The sequence below is a fragment of the Mercenaria mercenaria genome, unplaced genomic scaffold (assembly GCF_021730395.1).
Source record: "Mercenaria mercenaria strain notata unplaced genomic scaffold, MADL_Memer_1 contig_5097, whole genome shotgun sequence".
Classification (NCBI taxonomy): Eukaryota; Metazoa; Mollusca; class Bivalvia; order Venerida; family Veneridae; genus Mercenaria; species Mercenaria mercenaria.
Window position 1 is genome coordinate 94,693 of NW_026463382.1, and position 15,137 is coordinate 109,829.

At 38.6% G+C, this 15,137-nt stretch overlaps 1 protein-coding gene across 1 annotated transcript in view; it reads right to left on the reverse strand.

Annotated features, from left to right (window-relative positions):
• LOC123556513 (uncharacterized) overlaps positions 1 to 14,508 on the reverse strand; it is a 93,836-nt gene extending 79,328 nt beyond the window's left edge. Inside the window, exons 1-3 of the mRNA XM_053535803.1 lie at positions 14,505 to 14,508; positions 11,003 to 11,278; positions 8,254 to 8,375 (exon numbers count right to left, since the gene is read on the reverse strand). Coding sequence (XP_053391778.1) covers positions 8,254 to 8,375; positions 11,003 to 11,278; positions 14,505 to 14,508 — 402 coding nt within the window. The remainder of the gene's footprint in view (positions 1 to 8,253; positions 8,376 to 11,002; positions 11,279 to 14,504) is intronic.
• Between the last annotated feature and the right edge of the window lie 629 nt (positions 14,509 to 15,137).

Genomic DNA, 15,137 nt, shown 5'->3' on the forward strand with positions numbered 1-15,137 from the left:
TTTTTTTTTATTAAACTTGGAAAACTGCCGTCTACTTCTAGGACAGGGAAACAATTCTAAGCGACATCTTTTACACACTGAAAGTGAAAGTGCTTGTAACATTGGAAATTAACGTTTACAAGAGATCTTGAAACATAAATTAATACTTTCTCTTGTAAAATATTTCCCTCTATTTCCCACTGATAACATTATTTCTCCCCTCACAAAAGGGTTCCCTCACCATTCCTCTCAAACTGAAAAATACTCAGTAACATTTTTAAAATGTGTCTACACATTCTGATTAATAAGAAGGCAAATTACTCCTACTGCCAAAGAGCAACTCTAGAACAGCCAGACATGCAAAATAAATACTGCTATATCTGAAGTTAGTTATGCAATTTAATCATAAATGCAAAAAATACCCCTGGCAAACATCATCTCTTGGACAATTCATTATATTTTTCATATCTAAAGTCAGAAATAATGCTTCCTGCAATTCATTTTTTGTTTGTTTCTGAAATAAGATAAATAAGTAAAGTCTAATGTTGGCCACTTTAAAATTCTTTCCAACATTCAGTCATACAAAGAAATCTCTAAAGCAAAAACATGTTTCTTTTTCAAAAACTAGAGCTGTCACAGGAGTGACGAATTATACCCCCACAATATGGCCTTGTCAATGAAGTAAGCCAATGTCAAAGTCAAACCTCAAAATCAGTATGGGTCATCTGCTGGTTATGATCAACCTCCCTATTAAGTTTCATGATCCTAGGCCCAAGCATTCTCAAGTTATTGTCCAGAAATTATTTAACTGTTCCGGGTCACTGTGACCTTGACCTTTGACCAACTGACCTCAAAATCAATAGGTGTCATCTGCTGGTCATGACCAACCCTCCTATCAACTTCGTGATCCTAGGCCCAAGCGTTGTCAAGTTATCATCAGGAAACCATTAAACTCTTTCGGGTCACTGTGACCTTGGCCCTTGACTTGCTGACCTCAAAGTCAAACTTGACCTGTATTTTATGATGTTTCATCTCCTAGGCCCAAGCATTTTGAAGTTATCACCCTGAAACCATTTAACTGTTCAAGGTCATTGTGACCTTGACCTTTGACCTCAAAGTCAAACTTGACCTGTATTTTATGATGTTACACCTGTGTACCAAAAATCAGTTAAATCTGTCAAGCCTTTCATGAGTTATTGTCTGGATACCATGAAAACCAACGGACCGTGATCACATTTTAACTGACGTGAGGTATATGAACAAGAGCTGTCAAAGAAGACAGCATGCTCGACTATTTTGATGCTGGATAGTGAAACTGGGCACATCTGAGGAAGCTGGAGCTGTCACTGGAGTGTTTAATGACTCCAGTGGTGGACGAAGATATTGCCAAGGACAATAGCTTGAATCTGTGTCAAAAATACTAAGTAATAAGAGAGATAAAGATAAAATGTATCGAAACACTAAATAAGTATAATTGTAAGCAAAAAGGGGGCACAATTCATAAAATATTGGTGCAAGAATTAAGCACCTTGTATTATATGATGTGGGTGATGATGTTGAACAACAACTTCAAGTTTGAATCAAATCCATTTAGTAATAACTGAGATATAGTGAAAATGCATTATAATTAACCTTAAATTCTAAGTAAAAGGGAGCATAATTCAAGAAATATTGGTGCCAGAGTTATGCAACTTGTGTCATATGATGTGGGTGATAAGGTGGAACAACTATTTCAAGTTTGAATCAAATCCATTTAGTAATAAGGCGTAAAAAAAAATTTGTTTGTTTCCGGTATCCCAACCTACCATAAGTTTTTGGCCCGACCCTATAAGTTTTTATAGCCTTGGAGAATATTTTTTACAACTTTTTAACAAAAAGTTGCAAAACTGCACTTTTTATGCTTTAAACATGGTTAGTGATGTTAGAAATCAAGTTACTGATACTCTAAAGGCATAATCCCCTTATTTGTATTCATTTTTTGACACAAAAATAATTTCCAAAAAGTCTCACCTAATAAAAATAATTAAAAAAACAAACTAGAAATTGCTTTTGTAAAAAAGCGCATGTCTCCCCAAATGCAAAGTCCTATAGGCAAGAAGTCAATAGGGGTCAGGAGCAAAAGTCAAAAAGACACTGATGGTTGGTTGCAATAGGGATCATCTACTTGGCATGTCCAGTCATCTCGCTAAGTTTCAACACTCATGGCCTAGTGGTTCTCAAGTCACTGTTCAGGCTCTTGTGACCTTGATCTTTGATCAGGTGACCCCAAAATAAATAGGGGTCATCTACTCTGCATGTCCAATCATCCTATTAATTTTCAACATTCTCGGTCAAGTGGTTCTCAAGTTATTTTCCGGAAATGATTTTACATGACCAGGCCCCTGTGACCTTGACCTTTAATAGACTGACCCAAAAATCAATAGGGGTCATCTACTCTGCATGTTCTATCATCCTATGAAGTTTCAACATTCTGGGTCAAGTGGCTCTCAAGTTATTGATCGGAAATTGTTTTCCATGTTCAGGCTCCTGTGACCTTGACCTTTAACAGAGTGACCCCAAAATCGATAGGGGTCATCTACTCTGCATGTTCAATCATCCTATTAAGTTTCAACATTCTGGGTCAAGAGGTTCTCAAGTTATTGATCGGAAATGGTTATCAATGTTCAGGCCCCTGTGACCTTGACCTTTAGCAGAGTGACCCCATAAACAAATAGGGTCATTTACTCTGCAGGAACAATCATCCTATGAAGTTTCAACATTCTGGGTCGAGAGGTTCTCAAGTTATTGACTGGAAACGGTTTTTCGATGTTCAGGCCCCTGTGACCTTGACCTTTAACAGAGTGACCCCAAAATCGATAGGGGTCATCTACTCTGCATGACCAATCATCTTATTAAGTTTCAACAGAAATGGTTTTCAATGTTCAGGCCCCTGTGACCTTGACCTTCAACAGAGTGACCCCAAAATCAATAGGGGTCATCTACTCTGCATGACCAATCATCCTATGAAGTTTCAACATTCTGGGGCAAGTCGTTCTCAAGTTATTGATCGGAAATGGTTTTCCAAGTTCAGGCCCGTGACCTTGACCTCCATGGAGTGACCCCAAAATCAATAGGGGTCATCTACTTTGCATGACCAATCATCCTATGAAGTTTCAACATTCTGGGTCAAGTCGTTCTCGAGTTATTGATCGGAAATGGTTTTCCATGTTCAGGCCCCTGTGACCTTGACCTGTGACGGAGTGACCCCAAAAACAATAGAGTCGTCTCCTCCATAAGCCCTACCAACCTATTAAGTTTGAAGGTTCTAGGTCAAATGGTTCTCCAGGTATTGCTCAGAAATGAAGTGTGACGTACGGTGGCCCCTGTGACCTTGACCTTCAACAGAGTGACCCCAAAATCAATAGGGGTCATCTACTTTGCATGACCAATCATCCTATGAAGTTTCAACATTCTGGGTTAAATCTTTCTCGAGTTATTGATCGGAAATGGTTTTCCATGTTCAGGCCCCTGTGACCTTGACCTTTGACGGAGTGACCCCAAAAACAATAGGGGGAGTCTCCTCCATAAGCCCTACCAACCTATGAAGTTTGTAGGTTCTAGGTCAAATGGTTCTCCAGTTATTGTTCGGAAATGAAGTGACGGACGGACAGGGCAAAAACAATATGTCTCCCGCAGAGGTGGGGAGACATAAATATTCTGACCTACATAGTACCCTAATTTTTCTGAGCATGTTACCGGAAATGATATTTTTTTTAGGCATAACTGAGATAGAGTGAAAGTGCATCAAATCTTTAACTTGAAATTCTAAGTAAAAAGTGGGGATTAGTCATGAAATATTGGTGTGAGATAGAGGTGCGCGGTATTACCGGTATACCTGTAACCGTGGTACCATCTTCCCGTGGTACAATACCGCAGTACCATCGGGGAATACCGGTATTTTATCAACATTATCCCTACTTCTGTTTATTTTTAATTTACATTGTCTATGTAGCCTACCGTAACAGCAAATGACACCATGCATGATTTTCTGATTTATAACTCTGGAATTCCCATGCTGCTATTATTAGTTTCTAAAAATAACCATCCAGTGGTACAACTGAACATGCATGATCGACCACGTGATCCCCAATCAAAACCCTCGAAAACCTCCTGATTATTCCGTATAGATGGATGACGTCATGGGCGCACTTGTTTTTACTTTGAGTCTGGTAAAATCGGCGAGTCCCGACTTCTTGTTTAAATGATGATAGTTTAAAATTTCCCGGTATGTATTTGCATGTATTAAAAAAGATATATATAGTATGGGAAAAGTTTAGTCAAAATTTTTTATTTTCTGTTTGCAAACAATTTGATGAAGCCTTCATACTATTTGTAAACATTACTGGTTTATCAAACGGGTGCACCAATCGAACTTCAAACAAGAAACGCGGCAATGCCACGAAACCAGGTTTTCAACACTTTTCATAAGAATAAACAAGAGGACCATGATGGTCCTGAATCGCTCACCTATCCCCACATGACTTAGTGTTGAACTGAGTACGACGTCGTTATTTCTATTATTTGACACAGTGACCTAGTTTTTGAGCACATGTGACCTAGATATCATCAAGATAAAAAATTCTGACCAATTTTCATGAAGATCCATTGCAAAATATGACCTCTAGAGAGGTCACAAGGTTTTTCTATTATTTGACCTAATGACCTAGTTTTTGAAGGCACGTGACCCACTTCTGAATCTGACCTAGATATCATCAAGGTGAACATTCTCACCAATTTTCATGAAGATCTCATGAAAAATATGGCCTCTAGAGAGGTCACAAGGTTTTTCTATTTTTCGACCTACTGACCTAGTTTTTGACCGCACGTACCCAGTCTCGAACTTGACCTAGATATCATCAAGAGGAACATTCTGATCAATTTTCATGAAGATCCATTGAGAAACATGGCCTCTAGAGAGGTAACAAGGTTTTTCTATTTTTAGACCTACTGACCTAGTTTTTGACCGCACGTAACCCAGTTTCAAACCTGACCTAGATATCATCAAGGTGAACATTCTCACCAATTTTCATGAAGATCTCATGAAAAATATGACCTCTAGAGAGGTCACAAGGTTTTTCTATTTTTCGACCTACTGACCTAGTTTTTGACCGCACGTGACCCAGTTTCAAACTTGACCTAGATATCATCAAGAGGAATATTCTGATCAATTTTCATGAAGATCCATTGAGAAACATGGCCTCTAGAGACGTCACAAGGTTTTTCTATTTTTAGACCTACTGACCTAGTTTTTGACCGCACGTAACCCAGTTTCAAACCTGACCTAGATATCATCTAGGTGAACATTCTCACCATTTTTCATGAAGATCCATTGAGAAATATGGCCTCTAGAGAGGTCACAAGGTTTTTCTATTTTTAGACCTACTGACCTAGTTTTTGACCGCACGTGACCCAGTTTCGAATTTGACCTAGATATCATCAAGGTGAACATTCTGACCAATTTTCATGAAGATCCATTGAGAAATATGGCCTCTAAAAAGATCACAAGGTTTTTCTATTTTTAGACCTACTGACCTAGTTTTTGACCCTACATGACCCAGTTTCGAAATTGACCTAGATATCATCAAGGTGAACATTCTGACCAATTTTCATGAAGATCCATTGAAAAATATGGCCTCTAGAGATGTCACAAGGTTTTTCTATTTTTAGACCTACTGACCTAGTTTTTGAACCCACGTGACCCAGTTTCGAACTTGACCTAGATATCATCAAGGTGAACATTCTCACCAATTTTCATCAAGATCTCATGAAAAATATGGCCTCTAGAGAGGTCACAAGGTTTTTCTATTTTTAGACCTACTGACCTAGTTTTTGACCGCACGTGACCCAGTTTCGAACTTGACCTAGATATCATCAAGATGAACATTCTGACCAACTTTCATAAAGATCCCATGAAAAATGTGACCTCTAGAGTGGTCACAAGCAAAAGTTTACGGACGGATGCACGGACGGACGCACGGACGGACGACGGACGACGGACACCGCGCGATCACAAAAGCTCACCTTGTCACTTTGTGACAGGTGAGCTAAAAAGTATACTGAATCACAGTGCACCACTTTAAAGCACAACCCTAACCCTAACCCTAAACCCTAACCCTATTTTAGTAACAATGACCTTGACCTTGATCCCAGAAACCCCAAAATCAATCCCAAGCTACAACTTCATTAAGTTTTCTATACACCAAGTTTCATCATGATAGCTCATTCCTAAGTTAAGTTATTGACCGGAAACCCTTTTTCTATTTTAAGTAACAGTGACCTTGACCCCAGAAACCCCAAAATCAGTCCCAGCCTTTGTCTTGATATAAGCTACATACATACCAAGTTTTATTCAAATATCTTTACTGAAACAAAAGTTAATGACCGGAAACACCAGTTTGACGCCACCCATCCGCCCGCCTGCCCGCCCAACCAACGACATACCCCAATCTAATAACTCAGGTTTTCGTTGAAAACCTGGTTAACAAGCGTGACCTATATACATGTGACCCAGTGCTTCCTAGAGAAAATATGGCGTCTTCCGACGTATACACATTGGTAAAAGATACTTAGGGTCATCAATCTAACTAGTCATTAGTCAAGTTATTATTCCAGTATATTTTTTCTTTAATTCTAGTCAAGTAACTAGTCTTCGTTGTTGGTCATAATAAATTAAGTCTTTCTGTGAGTTACGATAAAAATGGTGGTATACCGTGGTATAAACCGTGGTATTTAGGAAAAAAAACCTGGTATACCGCGGTATTTTTTTCAAGGCGGTACCCAGCCCTAGTGTGAGAGTTAAAGCCCTTGTGTCACATGATGAAGTTGATGATCAGGAATAACTATTTTAAGTTCGAAACAAATCCATTAAGTTATTGGGGCCTCCGTGGCAGAGTGGTTAACGTCGCTGAATTCAAATCACTTGCCCCTCATCGATGTGGGTTCGAGCCTCACTATGGGTGTTGAATTCGGCTGTGACTAAATACAGAGTTGGTGCGCCCGTGATATATTACAGACTCCGGTATATACCGGATTAACTAAACTTGAACAAAAATACCTTAAATGTATATATTTTGTAACCATGGTGATTCTAACCCTAACCTTTAGTCGGTATATTATGCACATTATACACTAAATGCGTGCGGACATGCAAAAAAATGAGTATTTTTGCCGTGCGTTCCATTTGATAATAATTCCGCGCAGGCGCAGAACGGCTGCACCAACTCTGCAATGAGAAACATTCGTTGAATTCTTCATGTGAGGAAGCCATCCAGCTGGCTTACGGAAGGTCGGTGGTTCTACCCAGGTGCCCGCTTGTGATTAAATGATGCACGGAGGGGCACCTGGGGTCTTCCTCCACCATGAAAAGCTGGAAAGTCGCCTAAGACCTATCATGTGTCGGTGCGATGTTAAATCCAACAAAAAAAAAAAATTAAGTTATTACAAAGACAAAGTGAAAGTGCATCAAAACTTTAACCAATGTGCGGACGCGGAAGGATGCCAACGCTCTTTTAAAAATGTAATTAGATGTTGAAACTGAACTGCACAACACCTGATACAGGCTGGCAATATCTATGTTTGAGGTAGGTACAGGAGACTGTAACATGGAATCACTGGTTGTGACATGAACCTCTACAATATTTGACTTACTTGATACAGGCTGGCAATATCTATGTTTGAGGTAGGTACAGGAGACTGTAACATGGAATCACTGGTTGGGGCATGAACCTCTACAATTTTTGACTTACCTGATACAGGCTGGCAATATCTATGTTTGAGGTAGGTACAGGAGACTGTAACACAGAATCACTGGTTGGGACATGAACCTCTACAATATTTGACATACCTGATACAGGCTGGCAATATCTATGTTTGAGGTAGGTACAGGAGACTGTAACACAGAATCACTGGTTGGGACATGAACCTCTACAATATTTGACATACCTGATACAGGCTGGCAATATCTATGTTTGAGGTAGGTACAGGAGACTGTAACACAGAATCACCTGTTGTGACATGAACCTCTACAATATCTGACTTACCTGATACAGGCTGGCAATATCTATGTTTGAGGTAGGTACAGGAGACTGTAACATGGAATCACTGATTGTGACATGAACCTCTACAATATTTGACATACCTGACACAGGCTGGCAATATCTATGTTTGAGGTAGGTACAGGAGACTGTAACATGGAATCACTGATTGTGACATATACCTCTACAATATTTGACATACCTGATACAGGCTGGCAATATCTATGTTTGAGGTAGGTACAGGAGACTGTAACACAGAATCACTGGTTGGGGCTCGAATCTCTACAATACTTGTATCTTCATCCCTATCCTCATCGTACTGACCTGCAAAATGTTTAACATATCAAACTTTAAAAGCGATTCAGACCTAAATAATATTAAATATTTGAAGCTATATACACTTTTTAAATCTATGCAAAGTTAAAGACATAAAGATTTCTAAATACTTTAAACTTAATTCTCAACAAATAACGTTAGTCCCAACACTGCAAGATCTTCAACATTTTTTAAAATAAGGGGAAATCTTAATCAAACAACTATAACAAAAGCTCTTAGTTAAGCAGGTATGCTGCCCATGATGGCTTGTCCCATTTTCAGTCCAGAGATCACTATGACCTTGACCTTTGACCTACTAACCAAACTAGAATGTGTCTGTAGGACACAGGGTGTGCCCCCCACTGGTACATTTGTCACAAATAAGGTGAAATAATTCAAATGTTTGCAGTCTTAATGGGGTATAGCCTCAAAAAAAAGTATGAGAAGGATTCATTATTCTATACCATACACTTTCTGAGCTATGAGCATCAGAAACAAAAAATCTACTATTTTGGCTATTTCATGGGTCATAACTCTGTAATAAATGCTAAAATTCTCAAGAAGAATGCCAAGTGTGCAAGGTCATATTATGATAAAGACTCAAGCAAGGTTTCATGAATTTACATAAAATATTTTCTGAGTGAGGCACATAATAAGGTGAAAATGTGCATTTTTTGACTATATCAGGGGCCATAACTCTCAAAAATAGGGGGCGGACTCAGATGAAAAATAGTAGGTGCTCAAGTTCATATGATATCTATGATTCATATGATAAAGACTCATGCAAGGTTTCATCAATTTATATCAAATACTTTCTGAGCTAGGGGTGTCACAAGGTGAAAATGTGCATTTTTGACTATTTCAGGGGTCATAACTCTAGAAATAGGGCGCAGACCCATATTAAAAATAGGAGATGCGCAAGTTCATATCATGATTAAGACTCATGCAAGGTTTCATGAATCTATATCAAATACTTTTTTAGCTAGGCGTGTCACAAGGTGAAAATGTGCATTTTTGACTATTTCAGGGGCCATAACTCTAGAAATAGGGGGCGGAGCCAATGAAAATAGTAGGTGCGCAAGTTCATTTCATGATAAAGACTCATGCGAGGTTTCATCAATTTATATCAAATACTTTTTGAGCTAAGCGTGTCACAAGGTGAAAATGTGCATTTTTGACTATTTCAGGGGTCATAACTCTAAAAATAGGAGGCAGAGCCAGATGAAAAATAGGAGGTGCGTAAGTTCATATCATGATAAGGACTCGTGCAAGGTTTCATCAATTCATATCAAATACTTTTTGAGCTAGGCGTGTCACAAGGTGAAAATGTGCATTTTTGACTATTTCAGGGGCCATAACTCTAAAATTAGGGGGCGGAGCCAGACGAAAAATAGAAGGTGCGCAAGTTCATATCATGATAAAAACTCATGCAAGGTTTCATCAATTTATATCAAATATTTTTTGAGCTAGGCGTGTCACAAGGTGAAAATGTGCATTTTTGACTATTTCAGGGGCCATAACTCTAAAATTAGGGGGCGGAGCCAGACGAAAAATAGAAGGTGCGCAAGTTCATATCATGATAAAGACTCATGCAAGGTTTCATCAATTTATATCAAACACTTTTTGAGCTAGGCGCGTCACAACTTCAGACGGACGGACAAGAGCAAATCTATATGCCCCCACCACTCATGGGGGGGCACAAAAATGATAGAGGTCATCAACTTCACAATCCCAGTCATGCTATCAAGTTTGAAGATACTGGGTGAAGAGGTTTTCAATAATTGAATGGTAAATGTTTTCAAGGTTGTTTTTCTTGTGACTTTGACCTTTGACCTATTGACCCTCGAAACAATACGAGTCTTCTAATTCATAAGCTCAATCATGCTTTCAAGTTTGAAGGTTCTAGATCAAGTGGTTCTCAAGTTATTGGGAGTACATTGTTTTCCAGGTTCAGGCCCATGTGACCTTTAACCTACTGATCCCAAACATAATAGAGGTTATCTACTTCCTAAGCCCAATCATGTTATCAAATCTTAAGGTTCTGTGTCCAGTGGTTCTCAAATTATTTGGCAGAAACCATTTTCTGGGTTCAGGCCCCTGCGAGCATGACTTTTGACCAACCGACCCAAAAACTATAGAGGTAATCTACTTGATAAGTCCAATCATGCTACTAAGTGGTTCTGGGTCAAGTGGTTCTCAAGTTATTGGGCGGAAGCTGTTTTCAATGTTCAGGCCCCACTGACTTTGACCTTTGACCTATTGATCCAAAAATCTATCAGGGTCATCTGCTCGATAAGCCCTATCATTCGACTAAGTTTGAAGGTTCTGGGTCAATATTTTGGGCGAAAACTGTTTTCAAGTTTCAGGCCCCTGTGACCTTCACCTTTGACCCAAAAACCACAGGGTTCATCTATGTTATAACCCAATCATGCTACAAAGTTTGAAGGTTCTGGGTCAAGTCATTGGGCATAAAATGCTTGCTGTATGGACTGACTGACCGACATACCAACCAACCCACGCCATCAACAGGTGCAAAGCAATATACGCCCGCTTCTTCAAAGGTAGGCATAATAAAAGTAATATTACACAAAACACCTCATTTATTTTCAATTAATTTTTCTTACAGAACTGTTTACCTTTAGGCATGCTGACCACTTCTACAGACTTTGTACATACTTTCTTGATGCTTGGTGTCATAAAATGAGTCTTTACATGACTGAGTTTGTCAGGTGTATCTTCAAACTTCCAAAGCGCCTGTGGCATTCCGTGTCCAGGTGATGGTTGACTGGCCTCTCTAGGTGACTGGATGGAGACGTGTTTGCTCACTGACTGTAATCTATTATCGTAACCAGACAGTATACTCCTAGGTACCGACTCACTCTGGTCGGAGGATTCAGATGAATCTAATGAATCTAAAATGTAGAATGTTATACTTGTAACATTATTATACACATGTATATATATATATATATATATATATATGCTTTTCAACAGAAGGTCCCAACTAACTTGTTTGGCCATGAAAATGAACTGCGAAAAGTGCTTTTCAACAGAAGGTCCCAACTAACTTGTTTGGCCATGAAAATGAACTGCGAAAAGTGCTTTTCAACAGAAGGTCCCAACTAACTTGCCATGAAAATGAACTGCCAAAAGTGCATTTCAACAGAAGGTCCCAACTAACTTGTTTGACCATGAAAATGAACTGCCAAAAGTGCATTTCAACAGAAGGTCACAATTAACTCATTTGGCCATGGAAATGAACTGCCAAAAGTGCTTTTCAACACAAGGTCACAACTAACTCGTTTGGCAATGAAAATGAACTGCCAAAAGTGCTTTTCAACACAAGGTCACAACTAACTCGTTTGGCAATGAAAATGAACTGCCAAAAGTGCAATTCAACACAAGGTCACAACTAACTGGTTTGGCAATGAAAATGAACTGCCAAAAGAGCATTTCAACAGAAGGTCCCAACTAACTTCTTTGGCAATGAAAATGAACTGCCAAAAGTGTGTTCAACAGAAGGTCACAACTAACTTGATTGGCCAAGAAAATGAACTGCTAGAAGTAGATGTCACCAGAATTTTGTTGATAAATAGGAGGAAAACTAAAGAAGCAGTTGAGTACACAAGCCACAAACATAGCTGTAATAAAGTAAAGTCCAAAAAGACAGTAAAACTCAACAAGAGGGCCATGATGGCCCTATATCGCTCACCTGTTATCATTGCACTTGAGGACAAGAAGGTCCTCAGAAAAAATATCTAAGTCCAAAGGACAGTAACAACAAAGGGAAGAAATTTAACCAAAAAGAAAAAACAAATTCTTACAAGGTACAGATATATCAAAATACACCTAAAAATTGCAGGTACCATCCATGTACCACAGGAAAGTGGTCTCGGTTTTTCCCTACGGCCAATAATAAAAAAGTTACTAAAAATAAGCTATTTATAGTAATGTAAAAGGGAAGTAATTAAAAACAAGAGGACCATGATGGTCCTGAATCGCTCACCTCTTCCCACATGACCCAGTTTTGAGTATGACGTCGTTTTTTCTATTATTTGATATAGTGACCTAGTTTTTGAGCTCATGTGACCCAGTTTTGAACTTGACCTAGATATTATCAAGATAAAAATTCTTACCAATTTTCATGAAGATCCATTGAAAAATATGGTCTCTAGGTTTTTCTATTATTTGACCTATTGACCTAGTTTTCGAAGGTACGTGACCCTGTTTTGAACTTTACCTAGATATCATCAAGGTGAACATTCTCTCTAATTTTCATGAAGATCTCATGAAAAATATGGCCTCTAGAGAGGTCACAAGGTTTTTCTATTTTTATACCTACTGGCCTAGTTTTTGACCGCACATGACCCAGTTTCGAAACTGACCTAGATATCATCAAGGTGAACATTCAGATCAATTTTCATGAAGATCCATTGAAAAATATGGCCTCTAAAGAGGTCAAAAGATTTTAATAATTTTAGACCTACTGACCTAGTTTTTGACCACAGTTGACTCAGTTTCAAACTTGACCTAGATATCATCAAGATGAACATTCAGACCAACTTTCATACAGATTTTATGAAAAGTATGGCCTCTAGAGAGGTCACAAGGTATTTTATTATTTGACCTACTGACCTAGTTTTTTATGGCACGTGACCCAGTTTCAAACTTGACCTAGATATCATCAAGGTGAACATTCTGACCAATTTTTATGGAGATCTATTCACAAGTATGGCCTCTAGAGAGGTCACAAGGTTTTTCTATTTTTAGACCTACTGACCTAGTTTTTGACCGCACATGACCCTGTTTCGAACTTGACCTAGATATCATCAAGATGAACATTCAGACCAATTTTCAAACAGATCCAATGAAAAATATGGCCTTTAGAGAGGTCACAAGGTTTTTCTATTATTTGACCTACTGACCTAGTTTTTCATGGCACGTGACCCACTTTCGAACTTGACCTAGATATCATCAAGGTGAACGTTCTGACCAATTTTCATGAAGATGTCATGAAATATATGGCCTCTAGAGAGGTCACGAGGTATTTCTATTTTTAGACCTACTGACCTAGTTTATGACAGCACGTGACCCAGTTTCGAACTTGACCTAGATATCATCAAGATGAACATTCAGACCAATTTTCATACAGATCCAATGAAAAATATGGCCTTTAGAGAGGTCACAAGGTTTTTCTAATATTTGACCTACTGACCTAGTTTTTGGTGGCACTTGACGGAGTTTCGAACTTGACCTAGATATCACCAAGGTGAACGTTCTGACCAATTTTCATGAAGATCTTGTGAAATATATGGCCTCTAGAGAGGTCACAATGTTTTTCTATTTTTAGACCTACTGACCTAGTTTTTGACCGCACGTGACCCAGATTCGAACTTGACCTAGATATCATCAAGATGAACATTCTGATTAACTTTCATGAAGATCCCATGAAAAATGTGACCTCTAGAGTGGTCACAAGGTTTTTCTATTTTTAGACCTACTGACCTAGTTTTTGACCGCATGTGACCCAGTTTCGAACTTGACCTAGATATCATCAAGATGAACATTCTGACCAACTTTCATAAAGATCCCATGAAAAATGTGACCTCTAGAGTGGTCACAAGCAAAAGTTTACGGACGCACGGACGGACGACGGACACCGCGCGATCACAAAAGCTCACCTTGTCACTTTGTGACAGGTGAGCTCAAAATTATTGTAAGTGAACAAAAGAAGGATCTGCCAAATAAATCTGTTGACACAAATGAAATTTCAGATCAGTATCGTCATTAGTTACGGAGATATACCCATTTTAATTTGAAAAAAAGGGAGGTAATTTGACATAAAATCAGTCCATAGTTATCTACCCTGATTGGCTCCGTCCAACTAATGACCATAATGAAATTTCAAATAAAACCTATACGTACTTACTGATATAAATCCATTTTGATTACAATCAGGGGAGGTAATCAGATATGAAATAACTCTGAACCTACACTTAGATCTGATTTGTCATGGAATCCAAGAATTATTGTTGTTGAAGTTATTTTGGAAATTTGTATCAAATAAAACCATAAGACCCATTATTTCTGATTAGCAAATAATGGTTTTTATTTTTGCGCACGAAGCGTCGTGCGTACTCATGGTTACTGGTGGTGTAATTCATTCGGATGTATTCGTATATTGATAGTGCAAACTTCCGTTTCCGATTTCTTTCAATCTCGTGCTATCCAACGGACAACATCGCTTTTCAAAGTTATAAAAATATCTAAGTAAATCTACGTTATATACCACCCTTCTTGATATAGAATCATGCCGGGCAGAGGCAAAGGCGTGAAGAGGAAAACACGAGCAGCAGATTCTGAAAATTCTAGATTGCTACAGCCAGATCCAGGTAACTCTAATTCAAGTTCTAATGTCATTGATTTTGAGGAAATTATGAGAGTTTCGGGTATTTTACCCGTTCCTAATACAGATGCAAATACTGAACAAAACAATTTGTTTGAAAATAACATTTCGGATGGAAGTAATCAAAATGACGGGTGTGGTGGTAGCGACCAATTTAGGTCAGGTCAAATCTTGCCCGAAACAAATAATGCAGAAATTCTTGAGAGTCCTACACATATGCATGAATTTAATTCGTCTGCTTATCCTTTACTAGGAGCGCAACAGAGCGTTCAATTGTCAAACGTCACGCCTGAATTAGTTCTCTTAGCAAATGACGATATCGCGGCGCACGTGCCATCATCATTAAAACAGCTGATCGCAAGGGG